The sequence below is a fragment of the Microtus ochrogaster genome, chromosome 15 (assembly GCF_000317375.1).
Source record: "Microtus ochrogaster isolate Prairie Vole_2 chromosome 15, MicOch1.0, whole genome shotgun sequence".
NCBI classification, from domain to species: domain Eukaryota; kingdom Metazoa; phylum Chordata; class Mammalia; order Rodentia; family Cricetidae; genus Microtus; species Microtus ochrogaster.
This window is the reverse complement of record NC_022017.1, coordinates 6,797,622-6,814,513: the sequence shown is the minus strand read 5'-3', so window position 1 is coordinate 6,814,513 and position 16,892 is coordinate 6,797,622. Positions and strand designations below refer to the sequence as shown.

General features: G+C 40.7%; 1 protein-coding gene across 6 annotated transcripts in view; it reads right to left on the bottom strand.

Moving 5' to 3' along the window:
* The window catches only part of Senp1 (SUMO specific peptidase 1), a 62,067-nt gene extending 51,583 nt beyond the window's left edge, over nucleotides 1-10,484 (bottom strand). The window contains exons 1-6 of one of the 6 annotated variants that reach the window (XM_026782606.1): nucleotides 9,877-10,484; nucleotides 5,288-5,335; nucleotides 4,062-4,097; nucleotides 2,886-3,016; nucleotides 1,639-1,723; nucleotides 683-724 (exon numbers count right to left, since the gene is read on the bottom strand). In XM_026782606.1, the coding sequence (XP_026638407.1) occupies nucleotides 683-724; nucleotides 1,639-1,723; nucleotides 2,886-3,016; nucleotides 4,062-4,097; nucleotides 5,288-5,335; nucleotides 9,877-9,928 (394 nt within the window). In that variant the 5' untranslated portion in view covers nucleotides 9,929-10,484. The remainder of the gene's footprint in view (nucleotides 1-682; nucleotides 725-1,638; nucleotides 1,724-2,885; nucleotides 3,017-4,061; nucleotides 4,098-5,287; nucleotides 5,336-9,876) is intronic. The other 5 variants (XM_026782610.1, XM_026782608.1, XM_026782607.1 and 2 more) reach the window with 5 other exon arrangements.
* Between the last annotated feature and the right edge of the window lie 6,408 nt (nucleotides 10,485-16,892).

The window sequence follows — 16,892 nt, the reverse complement described above, 5'->3', positions numbered from 1 at the left end:
ACTAATTCATGTAGGTTTTAATGTCAAATCTAAAAAAAATGTTTTTTAGAGTTTTTGGAGTTTGAAACTACACATAGGGGATTATGATTGTGCATAGCAATGCTCAGATTAAAAATTAATAAAAAACAATAAATATGGGCAAGAATATGTGAACATATAGAGAACAAAAGAATACAAATTTTGTGTTATAAAGATTTTTATGTGTCAAATCATATAATGTGTACCATGAATATATGCAGAGATAAATCGAAAGAGTGGAGTTAAATAAAATTTGGTTTTAGTCAAGGGGTTTAAGTCTAATTTTCTATACAACTATTTATTATTTTCAACCCAATGGAAAGCTTCTATCTAAAGGAAAACTGGCATATGAAATTACAAGCAAACACAGCATGATTCAAATGGAAATAGTAATGATCTGATTTTATTAACTACTCAAATGTTTTTTTCTGTAGGATTAATAATGAACTATCTATCACACCACATTTTTCTTCACAAAAAAGCCCTTTTTAATAATGGCAAAGGAGTTACTTTCAGAGTCTTTTTACAATTGAAATTATTCACACATACTATGTAAAGGCCACTGCCCATCCCAAAGGGAAAGCTAGTGCCCAACGTATAGTACCACCCACCTAAATAACACACACTTAAATATAATATAAGTCTAAAAGAACATCATACTAACGTCTTTTTAGGGGAGGAGATCTCATCTTGCTGACAAAGAATCCTGAGGAAGCCAAATAATAATAATCATTATTATGTGCAAATTTATAATAAGCTTATCTTTACAAAAAAAAAAAAAACCCTCTCATGTAGGCAGGCTCTACGGTATTCCTACTATTCCCATACTTGTGGTCTAATGGGATTTGAAGTGACAGAGCGAAAAGACCTGGGAAGACCACTGTAATGTTGCAGAGTCACAGTGCCCAGAGACGGAAGGGCAGTCTTAGTTATCAGGTCAGAGGCAGACAAGGCCGCTGGCCAGGATAGGAGTCACTTAGCGGATGCTAGCTTCTACTCTGGATCCCAGGTTGATCAGAAAGAAAGTCCTTGAATACACAAGCACATGGCTGTGGCAGGCGCTAGGCAGACATGTAGCTAACATGTCCTGCCCTGACGGAGGAACAAACCTGGACAGAAATCAATTTTCAGGTTTAATTGTTTCAAGAATAGAAATGTTAGCCATGTGGCTTAAATCAATACGAAACAAATACCCTTTGTATCACATATACATAGTAATAAATAAAATAAAACAAAACAAAAAACAAAGCCATTTTACTTTCTATAATGAAAGAGACAAAGAGGAGAAAATTCAAAAACTTTCCCACTCAAAAATTAGTATTTGGTTGACATTAAATTCAAACTATTATAGCAACCAAAACCATACACATAAATTACTAACTAAAATGATGCTGTAATGGAAAAATGCCATGTTGCTTTGGAAAATGCTTTCACTTCTTATTTTTCACAGTGTTGGGAAGGAAACCCAGGGCTCTGAGCACAATAGGTAAGTGCTCTACACCAAGTCACATCCCAATTATACCTGATCATGCCTTCACCTTTAGAGATGGTAAACACAGATATTTCTATGAAGAAACGTGAAGGGTGTGCAGTGAGCTGAATACAAGCAATGAGCCATACCTGAATAGTAATCTGGATTATAAGCTGCACTTCTTGTAGAACATGAGGAAGGTCGGTCCAAAGTCCCCTGCCTAGAAGGCAGGATCTAAAACACAAGATTGCTTTCTCAAATCATAATTTTGACAATAAAAGAGAATAAAAGTCTATACTAAGGAAAACATCATTAAACAGGACTATGATATACTTTGTAACTCAATATACTATGTATATATTTACTATATTATAAATAAGCTGTATACTAACAAGAAGAAGACAATTTGGTGAAATTACTCAGATTTCAGGGGAAGATGGGACGTAACTATCTGTTCTACAGCTTAAAGGATGTTCACTGGATGGTATATCTGCATTTACTGTATTCTATCAGAAACTAAGTTATAACAAGTCACAGAAGCTGAGAGTATCAACTTGGTTTTGATTCTTTTGGACACTTTACAGACCACCTCTTCAAGTACAAGATGTAAGAATATATGCAACACTCACATGACTATGGGGGACCAGTGCCTAATCTACTATACATAAGCAGATTCACACAGCAACAAATCATCTCATTCAAATTTCCACAGGCTTTCCTACTGAGCAAGACTATTTTCTTTGTTTTAATTTAAAAAATTACAGTTATTTATTGCACATCCCATGGCATAAGTGACAAGGTCAGAGGATAACTTGAAGGAATCAAACTAGGGTAATCTGGCTTGGCAGAAAGTTTCTCTATCTGCTGAGCCATCCCTGGCCTAAAAGTACTGTTTCAGCAGTGTTCTTGTTATTTTAGTATGCATATAAGTCAGCTAGGGATGCTTTTACAATACAGCTTCTGTTCCAGTGGGAGATGTTCAGATTCTGTATTTTCACCAGGTCCCTGGCAACGCACATGCTGCGTTCTGGGCCAGACCTTGAAACACTGTGAATTATATCACAGTCTAAGCTCCTCAGAATGGCTGTGTATCACCCCTTAGCTAATGCTTAGTAATTTTAAGACTTAGCTTAAAATAAGATCTATGTGTCAATAGTTTAATATCCTGAGGAACAATGAAGAGCTTTCTAAAAATATTGTTCTTAATTCATATGTCATTTGTTTTGTCTTAACTTTTTTTTTTAATCTTAAACCAAGCAGAAATCCAAACACTAAAATTATTTATTCTAAAAACCTCACATGCTTGGATTTTTTAGTGTGGCATTAACACTGTATCAGATGACTACTTATAATGAACAAAACTATTAGTTTAGTAAAGGAAAACATGATTCCTAACCTGCTGGTCAGAAAGTGAAAGCTGGTCCTTGGGAAAATGTGACTGTGGCAGGAGATGGGTTTTGAAGGTGGAGTTGTGGTTCACTAAAGTTACTTCTCCAGCATCCATCTTCACCCCGTCGGCAGTGTCGTCTAGGGAAACAGTTCAGATTAGATCAAGTAACACAATCCTTCAAACATACTTTCCTATGAGTCAATCTTTTCACCTAATAAAAATGATTCTCAAAGAATTATATAGTCAAATAAAACCCTCTTTAACATGTGAAGACACTGGCCAGTTTAGAATTGACTGATACCATCTAACAAGTAGCTCAAAACCTACACAAGACTAAAAACAATCTGATTAATAGTTCTTAAAATAATGAAATTTCCCCCAAAGAAAACTTTTAATGTTTTAAGTATAATAGATTTAATTTAATATTGGGCTGGAGAGATGGTTCAGAGGTTAGGAGCACTGACTGCTCTTCCTGAGGTCCTGAGTTCAATTCCCAGCAACCACATGGTGGCTCTCAACCACCTGTAATAAGATCCGGTGCCCTCTCTGGCATGGAGGTATACAGGCAGTAGAAACATTGTATACACAATAAATAAATCTTAAAAAACAAATAAATAAATTTAAAATTTAAAAAAATAGGATACTGGGTAAAGAGCCATGCTCTACAAGTTGTAGATACTTGCAAAGCAAAGGCAGACCAGCAGACCCTGAGTTTGGGATCAGCATGGATGGCATAGCAAGCCCTATCACTTAGAAAGGGAAGAAGTGAGTGTACATCACCATTCAAAACCTCTGTTCACTGCGGTTCATTTGTTGTCTTAACTCAAAAAGGTGCTTTAAAATTGAAGCCAGGAGCTGGGAAGATGGCTCAGTAGGCAGGCAGAAATGTTTGCTGTTCAAGTATGAGAACCTCAGACTGAATCTCCAGCACCCATGTAAAAAACCAAGCAAGGCGGTATTTACCTGTGACCCCAGCAATGTGTGGTAGAAACAGGAAGGTTCTAAAAGCTTACTGACCAGCAGCTAACCTAACAAAAACAGTAAGCTTCCAGTTCAGTGAAAGTCCTTGTCTTAAAGGAATAAGGCAGACAGGGTACTCAAAATCCTCTTTGGGCCTGTACATGCATTCCCATGGACAAGCATACCTACACAAACATGTGTATGTGCCCTCCCACAACATACCAGCCATTAAAAACTTCTTAATCCACTTGATTTTTTCTGTAAAAAAGTAGAATTTATTTGTATGACTCTTAGTAAGTATCATCTCAACGGCTACAGTACTATGGCAGAATCTTACTTTAGAGACATTTTTTACCATAAAAGGGCTGACACGGGAACAAATGAGAGCTATGAGAACTCTGACTTAAACTGATAACAGCAATGAGAAAATAGAAACAAATAAGGAGGAGGGGGTAAACTATGAGAAAGAAGAAGAGTGCAGGGTGAGGGTGGTGGTGGAGGTGGAAACGAAAATGTAGGAAGTAGGGCTGGAGAGATGGCTCAGCAGTTAAGAGCCTTGCCAGCTCTTCCAAAGGTCCTGAGTTCAATTCCCAGCAACCACATGGTGGCTCACAACCATCTGTAATGAGATCTGGTGCCCTCTTCTGGCCTGTGGGCATATATGCAGACAGACTATTGTACACATAATAAATAAATAAATATTTTAAAAAATGTAGGAAGTAAAGAAAGGTTTAAGGTGAATTTAAAAGAAACATGGATGTAGCCATTTCAACTTATTCCTAATCTGACTGCTACTCCTGTCTGAACACTGAGCTCCTTTACAGAGAGAATGCAATGAACAAAACAGGGGACATGTTCTGAGTACAAAGTTTCAATATCACTAGCAACAGGAAACACAATATTTACCTTCCTCAAATTATTTATCCTACAGGAGGCAGTGTAACACAGAACTAAAGAACAGGGATTGAACTCTGCTAGATGGAGTATATGACCCCAAGCAGGTTTCTTAACTGGTATCTCACTTTCCTTGTTGATAAAATACATTGTTGGTACAATCCTGTATATTTTGTATACACTATTAGATATCCTTCTAAGATGACTGAAACAATAGAAATAAATTAACGTATATTAAATACTTAGAGTAGATACATAGTAAGCATAACAAATACTGCTAGTATGCATTTATTTTTTCAAAACAATGAATAAGAAAATGATCTTAAATGACTCTGTAAGCAATGTATTAACCAAAGGAAAATAATGCTGAGTGTATCTATCTATCTATGTATCTACCTATCTATCAATCAGCATTTAGTTAGGACTAAGATCTTGTAATATTATTGCTATGCACAAAGATACAAACATAGCAAATATTGGGAAACTCGCTCTTTCTCCCCAGCCTAACTAGTCAGTAACTAAGAGAACGAAAGTACTGCTTTAGTTAGTCTTACCCATTTCAGGTCTTTTCACATCACTGACTTTAGCAAAGATACAAAAACCTATAAAAGAAGACAAAAATATAAATAAACCATAAAGCATCTAGTTTAAATATTATGTAACAGGAGCTTACACAGAAGTGGCACTGATGTCATTACTGGAGAAAAATGGCAAAGGCTATTGATTTGTTGAGAAAAAAGTGAAAAATAAATTCCAAACATTGCCACAAACTACGCTGCATTAAACAGCAATTATAGGTAACCCAGAGAGTCACAGATCTTCAAAGCAGAAATGGAGTGAGCCAGCCCCCCCCCCCCAGGAGACTGAATCTCATTTATAAAAATCATACAGTTAGCAACTGCAATGAAATTACAACTAGCAATTCTTCCTAATCCACTGCTTTTCTATTACTTCATACTAAGACATTTTTCTAAGCAAGTGAGTCTTTGTGATCCTAAGATTTCTCTTAAGATTTCTATAAATCTTATTAGCAGACAAACAAAATGACAAAAATTTACTGGGTACAATCAAGGAATACTTTCAGCTGTACAAAGCACTCTTTCTCTACCTCTCCCTCCAACATTATCCACCAAACTGCTAAAAAAAAAAAAAAAAAAAGAAAGAAAAAAAAACCCCAAGAACCAGAGTTGGAACAGGTTCAGTGGTAAATCCTTACATAGCATGGACAAGGCCTTTTATTCAATCCTTAGTGCCAAACTAACCAACCAAACCAAATCAAACATGCTTAAACCAAAGCTCTTTTATCTACATAGAAGCTCCCCTCAAGAAGGAGATATGTTGCAAAGCATCTAGTATATGTCTTGTTGGGAACAGGCAAAAAGCACCTTGTTTAAAGTGTTGCCATTTTGACTTCAGATACCATTTTACCTGTAAGGTGAAATACAATTCGGGTTCCCAAGCCCTAGGGGAGCTGGGAACCTTCCAATAGTTGACCTACCTCTTCCCTAAACCATAGACAGTGTCATTATGCATCTTTAGTTCTCTAGAAACATATGACTGTTCCCAAGAACAGATAAAACAAATGAATCTGATTAGTTGGACTGAAAGGCTTACATTGTATATCGGTTGATAATGATGTAACATTCAAATAAGCCACTAATCTTTGAATTCTGATTGGTGAAAAACTGTAACTTGGCAACAAATGTTTATGATTTTTATTCCTAAATACTTGCTTCAACTGGCATTCAGGGTTGTAGTTCAGTTCCTGGGTCTGCTCTGTGCCCTGGTCTATCAGTCTCCTCCCCTTTCCCACTTCTTTTGTGCTCCCCTGCCTTCTCGTAATTTCTTGTGTCTGCTTGAGTTGATTCAGAGCCTTGGATCACAACAGTCTAAAACTACAAGTGGGACTGGAATATATATATATATAAATATATATATATATACACACACACACACTTACTTCCTATACATAATTATCTAAGAAAGTTTAATTTAAATTAGAACAACAGTAATAAAAACAGAACAATCTGGGAAGCAGAGGCAGGTAGATCTATTTCTGTGAGTTTGAGGCCAACCTGGTCTACATGATGAGTTCTAGGCCAGCTAGAGTTACATAGTAAAACACACACTGTGTGAATGTGTTCCTATGAATATAGTTTCTCTCGAAATATAGAATTTTCCATTTATTTTCTAAATACAGTTGACTATAACTGAAACTGCAGAAAGAGAAGTTACAGATAATGAATTTTCCCAGAAAAGGGTTGGGGTAGTTAAGAGTCTAACAGCTTGGAGCTACTTAATTAACATAACCACACATGCACACCCACTTTTAGGACCGTGGTTAAAAAGATTGAGCATTAGCTGGACGGTAGTGGCATGTGCCTTTAATCCCAGCACTCGGGAGGCAGGGGCAGGCAGATCTTTGTGAGTTCAAAGCCAGCCTGGTCTACAGAGCTAGTTCCAGGACAGGCCTCAAAGCTATAGAGAAACCCTGTCTCGAAAAAAACAAAACAAAACAAAACAAAAAAAACCCTGAGCACTAGATTAGCAAGTCCACAGTCATCCTGAATCCTCACAGTAGTCAGGAGACTGTGTGATGTCAACAGGCTTTCTTGATGGTTACAACAAAGAGCATACAAGGAAGGCTGTTTCAGTGAGCAGAGCACCTAGGCCTGCCAGGATTCCCCAGATGGCTTAAACCTTAGATTTAGTTTTCAACTATCTCTAAATGCTTAATGCAGCATAAAGCTTCTAATCATAATTTCTCCAGGCTATTCTCCCCTTTCTTTTTTTAAGAGGGTAGAATTCTTTCTTTTTTTAAAGATTATTTTGTTTTATTTGTATGAGTATTTTGCCTGAATATGTGTCTGTGTACCATGTGTGTGCCTAGTGCCTGTGGAGATCAGAGGAGGGTGTCAGAGCCCTGGAACTGGAGTTACTGATGATTGTGAACCTGTGTGGAACCTGGCTCCCCTGGAAGCCAGAGCTCTTAACCACTGAGATATTCCTCTTGCCCTAGGGTAGAATTTTTTAGGATCCAGATTAAGGTGGGAAAGAAGAAGAGGAGGGGAAAAGGGGAGAGGGAGAGATGATGAAGAGGAGGAAGAGGAAGATGATGATAACTAATTTAATTCCAGAACTTGGAAGGTAGAAAGATTCCAAGTTTGAGGCCACTCTGGATTACAATACAGCAAAATGCTCTCTCAAAAGGAAAGAAGAAAGAATCTGGGATCCAGTAGAACAAGCCCAGTTAATTTCTTTTTCATAATGGGAGGGGAAGGAGAAAACAAGCTAGAAAGTCACTAATTCAGACAAATTAAATGACTTGCATGAAATCAATAGATGGGGCAAAAGGAAGACCCCATGAATCCCTCAGCAAGTGCACGTCTCAAGCATAGCACAGCTTCACATCTCTCAAACATCTTCATTCAGATTGGCCTGGAAAATTGAAACAGAACCTCCAGCTAGCTTTGGGTAATCCACCTTGACTTACACGTTCAGATGACTAAAGCCCCACATCCACACCTTAGCACAGACATATCTTGTTTCTGTGTGTCCTTTTCGTACCTTCATTAGTAATGTGTTGCAAGAAGAGACTTAAAAAACAGATAACAAGCCTTAGATGTCTTCAAATTCTAACAAGGATGACATCTTTTTTCTTCCTTCCTTTCTTCTTGTTTTTTTGACAGGGTTTCTCTGTGTAGCCTTGGCTGTCCTGTACTTGCTCTGTAGATCCGCCTGCCTCTGCCTCCCAAGAGCTAAGATCTAAGGTGTGTGCCACATAGGCAGAGGCAGGCCAATGTCTGTGAGGCCAGCGTGGTCTACAGAGTGAATTCCAGGATAACCAAGACTACACAGAGAAACCCTATCTCAGAAAAACAACAACAAAAGAAAATCATTCTAATAATTCATTGCTAGTGTGCATCCGTCATTTAACTAAGCATATTAAGAAGCAGCTAGTTATTAATGTGAATTAAGTTAGTAGCTGGGCACCAGTGACAGAGAAATCTGTGGGAATAAGAAAAGGTCTTGACTGCAACAGAATAGAAATTGACAAATCATTTGTAAGGCTGTACTGTTTGGAAAAGATGACTAAAAAATTTAATGATGAAGTTACCGGCAAACATATAGCACTGTACAACTAGCTGTATCCAGAGCCAGGCTGTGAAAACGGTGTAACCCTACTCTGGAGTTCTGGGATATAGCCAAGCACATGATACAGTTTACACCCATTATCCTCTGCTCCAGTCCCCACTAGAGTATTTCTATGTGCAATCTCTCCCCAATTAAACTGGTGCCGTAAACACCTTCATAGTCTACAGTTGTAAGCAATTTTTACCTTCTTCCATACGGACACTAACTACACTAAGTGTCGGGTGCTGGGATACAAACACAAATAAGATGGTCTTTGCCACTTGGAAGTTCACAGGAAGTCAGGCGTGGTGGTGCACACCTTTAATCCCAGCACTCAGGAGGCAGAGGCAGGTGTGTTCACAGACACAGCAAAGATGGTGCAACTGGTAGGAGAAATATAAGTCAGTGAAAGAAAAAAATTACATCACGTTAGCCACAAGTGGCAGAACCTGTTTGTATTCTCATCCACTCCCTCTCTAGACTCAACAACAGCGGAGCGACAGGATCGCCACCTCTGCACTTGGGGTAATGAACTGAAATCAGGTAAAATGAATGAAGCAGTCTAAAAGGGACGGGGAGGGGGAGCAGGAAGGTTAAAGTCAATCATGAAGGTGTCACTGCCACCTCAAAGGCGGTGTAATCCACGTATCAGCCAAAGTCCTGAATACAAATGCTCTTTATGAAGAACACGTACGCATGTATCTACTTCATCCAGAATTTCCGATTACAACGAAAACCTTAAGTCAAACAGTTGGCAGACTACAACAGACGGCCTAATTTTTACAAGAATCACCACCACTCCAGTACAGTAAGTGTGTCACATGAACTAAGTAATTTTAACAAGTGTGAGTTCAAAGTGATAAAGGAGCGAGTTATTGCCAACAAGATAACAGAAAAACTGTAGAGGTACTGATAAAACAGAAATCACCAAGCTCAAGACCAGGGAAACCTAGCCCACAGCCAGAAAGATCACATTAGGGTATACGAAGAAAAGGTTCAAGCCAATTACCAAGAGGCGATGTGCCAGGTAAGAAAGCTGTGGCAGTTAAGGGGGGTTTCATAACCTGTGCAGAAGGGTCCAGACGTTTCTCTCTGGTGATGGCACTAGCGATATCACATCTCGGGGAAATACCACAGGGTACAAGAGTTGGAAAATTGTTTACGTGGGACACAGAAGGAGTCGAGAAGTATCATTCAGGTCTCCAGGAAGAAGAGAGGTGAAGCAGGTGGGATTGAAAGCTGAACTTCCTTGGTGAAAACAGCTCTCCCTTGGAGAGGACCCTGCTCTGGCGGGAAACTCCAGGAATCCCAAGCGGTCTTTTCTCAGTGGAAAAGTAGAGCTGGGCGCTGAGATGGGCCTGCTGTGACCGCGGAGAGACAGCCTCTTCCGCGGGTCAGGCGATAGAGGCCTCAAAGGGCGGCCTCGGGACCCCGGCTACCAGCCCCGGGCCAGAGAGCCGCCACCGGACAGCAGGGGGGAGTGGAGGTGGTCCCAGGGGGCGGGGCGGACGAAAAAGCACTGTCCCCACCGCGGTCCTCGCTTCCGCTCAGCCCCGCGGAGGCCGGCGGGCCCGGTCCGACAGAGCCTCCCGGCCCAGTCTCCCTCCATCCTCACCCCTCCCCCAGTTTCCCGCCGCCACTCACCGAACCGGAACCGGCTGCTAGGCAAAGGAGTTTCCGGCCGGGCGCGAAACGCAAAGCCCGGGAACCTCCGTGAACCGGAACCGTCTTTACAGCACCGGAAGACGGCTGGGCAGCTGCGGAGGAGGAAAGGGGGTGGGGCAAGAGGTCAAAGAGCAGAGTTACAGGCTCGTGGGACGCCTGCGCGAGGTGGCGAAGCCTGAGAAGCCAAAGGAGCGTCTGAGTGTAGTCTTAGTCTCCGGTCGCCCTCAGACCGGGCTTTTCCTCTTTCTCACACTTGGAATAGTGTTAGTGCGCCCGCCGTCCTTTGCTTTTCTCTGTCCCTCGGCTCCCTTACCCGCTGTCTTCTGGTTCCGTTCATTGATTTTTTTTGGCTTACGCTCAGGTTTCCGTGGCCGTTTTTCACTGTGGCCTTACATTGTTGTGCCTTCCTTGTTAAATGAGAATTTGATATCTTAAGTCTATTTCAAACTGTATCTTCTGGAAATTAATGTGCTTCTTGATATGCTTGAGGGATCACAGGAAGTGGGGCGTGGGGGACGGGGGACGGGGACCAGAAACTGGGAAGAGAAACTTTGAGAACACCTTAGCTTAAGACTGACAACGTGCAGAACCTTCCATAACTGGAGGAATTTAAGACAGTGATTTCTAGTGAGGCTCGCCAGAGGTCTTAGACATGTAATTCAAGCCAGACTTTTTAAGCGAGAATAATGGAAAAGAAATAAGTTTGTTCAATCAAATTGTTTACCAGGCTCCCTTAGTTTAGTAGGCCTCTGGCTCAGACCCTACCTTGAAGCCTTGGAGAGGTGCTTCAGAATAAGTATTCTAGACCCAGTTGACTGCCTGTCTGAATTGAGTCTTTTTTTTTTTTTCTTCTGGTTTTTCGAGACAGGATTTCTCTGTAGCTTTGGAGCATGTCCTGGAACTAGCTCTTGTAGACCAGGCTGGTCTCGAACTCACAGAGTTCTGCCCTTTTCTGCCTCCCGAGTGCTGGGATTAAAGGCATGCTCCTCCAAGGCCCGACTGAACTGAGTTTTAAAGTAGGGAAAACCTCTGGAAGCTCCAGCCTTTTCCATACTCTGAGCAACTGGGAAAGGGAAGGAGGTGAACTTGTCCAGGGACCCCGACTTGGGGCATATATAAAAGTAGATTATTTATATTACCTTATATACTGATATTTTTATGTGGCCAAGTCCTAAAGCTTGGCAGTAGTAAATCCACCTAGACCATGTCAATCTTGGACACTTTAATTATTCAAGAGATCTGTTTATCTGGATTAAACTCTTTATTTCTAGGAAATAGCCATGCATAAAGACGAATTTCAACTGCAATTTTTCATGTGCGTGATTCAGTCTCGCCGAGTAGTCACGACTGCTCAGAGCACAGGTACCGTTAATTATGCTGCATTGGCAAGAGATGAGCTTTCTCTGAGCTTCCTGTATAATTACAGACCTAAGGGGTCAACTATTTCTATATCTATTCCTTGTTTGAAAACCATTTGTCACTGTGTTATATCTTTAGATGTTATACTTGCCCCAGGCAAATGAGGAAGACTTGGGCGTTGAGTGAGAACAAGATTTATGGAACATGGGATGGGCATTGATTTCTATTTAATTTATGGATTATTGTAGTGTGTCTAGCTCATTTGTGGGAGTTCTTGTTGTTTCTCTTATAGGCGCCCCCAAATATGTAAGTCAAGGCCCAAAGAAAAGTGATTTTCTATTCTAATCTGCAGTAATGAGTTCTGCTTTGCCTCTGTTATTATCAAAGGAATAGAATCTTTTTTTTAAGTTTTTTTTTTAATATTTATTTATTTATTATGTATACAATTTTCTGTCTGTGTGTATCCCTGAAGGCCAGAAGAGGGCGCCAGACCTCTTTACAGATGGTTGTGAGCCACCATGTGGTTGCTGGGAATTGAACTCGGGTCCTTTGGAAGAGCAGGCAATGCTCTTAACCACTGAGCCATCTCTCCAGCCCAGGAATAGAATCTTTGAAAGGTAAACTAGTTATTGAGAACAACCATCACTTCTTTTAATCTTTTTCACTGTATTTATGGAAAGGAAGTTTTCAATAGTTAAGTCTTTTAGGCAAAATGTAAGTGTAGGGTGCAGCCCCTCTCTGAGTCCCACCCTGAGGGTGACCTACAGCTTTTGCTTCTCAGCTGGAGAAGCTTCAACTTCCAACATGATCATACCAAAGCCACAATCAAAGACAGATCTTTTGAAGAGACTAGAAACTGTGGATGATCCAAACACCGTGGGACATATACCTATTCTTGAAACTGGTGAGGCATGCGTGTAAGCAATGGGGAATGGGTGTGAAAATAAGTATTGGAAAGCAAAAAGGTTACTTATAGCATTATGAGTCACCATTTAAATGTAAGACACAGGGAGAAAGTGTTTGGAGAGAGGGGATGAAAGAGAAAAGGCTGTCGGAAGAATAGTTACTTATATGAGCAATCCTTAGTTCATTTCCACAATATTTATATGTGGTTTGTTTGCTATTGCTGTAACAAAACACCCAATGCTGAATAATGTATAAAAGAAAGATTTTATTCACGGCAGAGGAAACTGGAAGCCCACAAGTGGGCAACCCCTTTTGCTTGGCCTCTATCTTAAGACTCCCTTGGATGAACCACACCATAGCAGGGACATAAGCAAGGAGAGATCACACAGTGAAACAGAAAGCCAAACAGTGGGGGAGGGGCCAGTTTGTCTCCATAAGAACCTCATTGATTCCTTCCCAGCTCAGCACCTCCAATAACCTGATTACCTACCACCAGACCCCATTCGCAAAGTATTCCGCGTGGAATACCACATTTTCAACACATGAAACCTTGAGAGATACACTCAAACTATTTCCAAGATAAGTCATTTGGCTCCCATGTTACTACAAAACTATTTAATCTGACTTCCTTATTGAGTAAACTTGATATATAAAAAACATGGAATGTCTTCAGGCAATGGTGGTGTATGCCTTTAATCCCAGCAGTGATGGGCAAAGGCAAGCGGATCTCCATGAGTTCAAGGCCAGCCCGGTCTACAGAGTGAGTTTCAGGACAGCCAGGGCTACACAGGGAAACACTGTCTCAAAAAAAAAAAGGTGAAACTTCAACTAATGGATTAAATTAAGTAGTTATTATTATGTTACAAAATGATTCCAAAGACTTGTAAATTTTACCCTGGGAAAACTTGAATAACAGGTTCCTCTTGTATATTTTAATAAAGATTCAGCTCACCAATACTTCATATTAAATTTTAGAAACACATCTATATGTCTCTCCTCAACTAATATATCTATATTGGAGCCAGTTCACTGAAAATACTTCTTTAGTTTCCACTGTGTGCCAGGGACATACTAGAAATAATAATATAAAATGTGCTCTGTTCCATTGCTGTGACAAAATGCGCTCGCCCGATAGCTTAAGGAAGGAAAGATGCTTCTACTCACAGTTTCAGAGGTTCCGTCCATTTTACTGGGTGGGGGGCATGTCGGGAGAGTTCACGTCAGAGTGCCTGGACATTGAGAGTGGAGCCTATGCTTCTGCACCCTCCATCTCTTCTCTCTCTTACTATTCCTGGGATTCCAGCCTATTTGATGGTGCCAGCCGCACACAGGACCAGCTTTCCCTTCTTAGCTAATACTCTCTGCAAGTCCCCTCACAAACATGACCAGAGGTGTGTTTACTAAGTACCTGTATGTGTACCTAATCCAATTAACCTGCCAAACAAGAGTTTTTAAATTAGTTTGTAAAGTTAGAGTACAAAATAATGCATTTCATCGTAGCATTTGTGCTAATCAAGACTGACTCCACCCATCTATATGTGTAAAGTTGTAGGTGGAAGGAGAGAGAGATACATAATGACCTATCATTATCCTAATAGTTACAATTCAGAAATGTTTTTTTAAAATTATTTAGCTAAATAACTTTCATATATTTCCAGAAAGAATTCAGGGATAAAAAGTTTTTCTTAGGAAATTAAAAATTGGGATCTAGAGAGATGGTTCATCAGTTAAGAGCCGGGCTACTCTTCCAGAGGATCCTGGTTTGATTCCCAGAGTCCACATGGTAGCGCACAGCAATCTGTAACTACAGTCCCTGGAGATCTGATGCTCTCTTCTGGCCTCCATGGACACTTCAAGCACATGGTGCACACATACATGAAGACAAAACACATAAAAGTGAAATAAAATTTAAAATAGAAGTTGATAATTGAATTAACTATTCCAGGACCTGGGCAATAGATAACAATATATTTGTTCATACTTTTTGAATATGTGCTAGTGAGCTCATTTTATTGACTCAATAGGAGATGAGAAAATTAACTAGATGTTTTCCCTATTCCTCAGGAGCCGATGTTCCAGGAAAGGCAATATATGAGATTGCATAAGAATTAAGAAGTTGGTGATGCTGGTTCAAAATGCTCAATTTCTATCTCTCCTCCTCCTCCTCCTCCTCCTCCTCCTCCTCTTCTTCTTCTTTTGTTTTGTTTTTCGAAACAGGGTTTCTCTGTAGCTTTGGAGCCTGTCCTGGAACTAGCTCTTGTAAACCAGGCTGGCCTTGAATTTACAGAGATCCTCCTGCCTCTGCCTCCCAAGTGCAGGGAGATTAAAGGCGTGCACCACCACTGCCCAGCAAATTTCTAAAGAGCTCATAGAGATGTAGATATGAGTGGTGCCAGGTGAGCGCTTAGGCTGTCTGGATAGGTCTAGCATGGATGCAGGGGCCATTATCTTATATGATCTCAAACTTAGGCTGTCTTCTTAGTATATCTAGCATAGCAAGACTCATGAAAAATGCCTTGTATTCAAGAATATTTACTTATTCAAGTACTTGGGATACCTGTTTGGCAACTGTGGGTGTTCCTTTAATCTGATTTGCTCAGCCCATACAGTCGGCAGCTGCTTTCTACCAGTGAGTATGTGCAGGTTGTTTCCTAGTCGCCCTACCTAGCTTTCCCACGTTTGCCATTCTCGTTTGCTCTGTACCGAATACTCACCTCAGATCTCCTTTGCCCTGATGACTAATTTGGACTTGCTTCTCCGGTTTCCACTAACCATTATGTTATGGACAAAATTATGATGTTCGGCTTCTACATTTGAACACTGAAGCCTCAAGTAAGAGCCACTCGTAATCTTTTCAGCTTTCTTCCAAGAGAAAGGAAATCGACGATCTTCCAGCCTGAGTGGGGCCTCTCTGCATCCTCTTGAGTTCTTCCATCTTCCCTTCCATTTTATTATCTCTTCTTCCTATCTACCTACATACCTTTTTTATTTCTTTACCTACTAAGAAAGTTTGTTGAACACACACTATGTCAGGCACTGGTAAACAAAACGTGCATGTCCTTCATGGTTACAGAATCAGAGCAGTGTGGATTCAGGGAAGGAAAGCAATACACAAACTCAGCGTGTAAAGCAGGCTAACTTTAACTCAGAACGGTCAGGGGAATGACTGCATTAGCCAGCTAAAGCAGAGAAGCAGTTTCCAGAAAGCACAGTTGGCTCTGAATCTGGGAGGAGATTGGCTCAGTGGAAAGGTAGTATAGTCCAGTAAGACCTGAGTGCCGGGGAGAACAAGATCCCACGGTGCCTTCTAGATCCTGTTAATGCTTTTGCACTATGGGAAAACAACCGAACAACAACAACAAAAAATTTCACCATAAATTCATTTCGTTAACAGATACAGGTTAGTGGGGTGCTCTGTTCTGTTTTGTTTTATGGTGCTGGATAAGTAAACCCAGAGGCTCATGCGTGCTAGGCAAGCACTCTACCATTGAGCTACATCCCCAACCCTCATATTTGCTTCTTAAATGATCTTCAATCTCTTGGTAGATGATGGTTTAAAGGGAAACAAAAGCAGGATCCTGCCTTAGGTGGCTGCCACGCCCTTGCTCTGTTCTTTGCATACAGGGTATTGATGAAGGAGTTATGTCATCAAATGACATAAGTGAACCCAGAACTATGAACACACAGATGTGTGCAGACCATGACCTACTGTCCTACTGCTGCCTCTGCTTTCCTGATGAAAAGAAAAAGTAATAGACACTGCTCGCAGAGTGCTCTAGTCCTTGTTCTGAGTGCAGCCACATAGGGAGATGATGCTCTCTAGTCTCCAGGAAAACAGCATCTGTTTGCTTCATACTTGGTAGAGGAGCAGCCATAGCTGCTGTTTCTCCAGCTCTTTGCCCATCAGTATAAATACTGTGTCCTGTGTAGTGATGAGGCTGGTGTGTGTGTGTGTGTGTGTGTGTGTGTGTGTGTGTGTGTATGTTTCTGAAATACAGAACTCAACTACCAACCAACACAAGATACGTGGTCCTGCACTGAGGCACCTCAAGGAACATGACCCATGGGTCACATAGGCCTCTCTTTAGCTTTTGT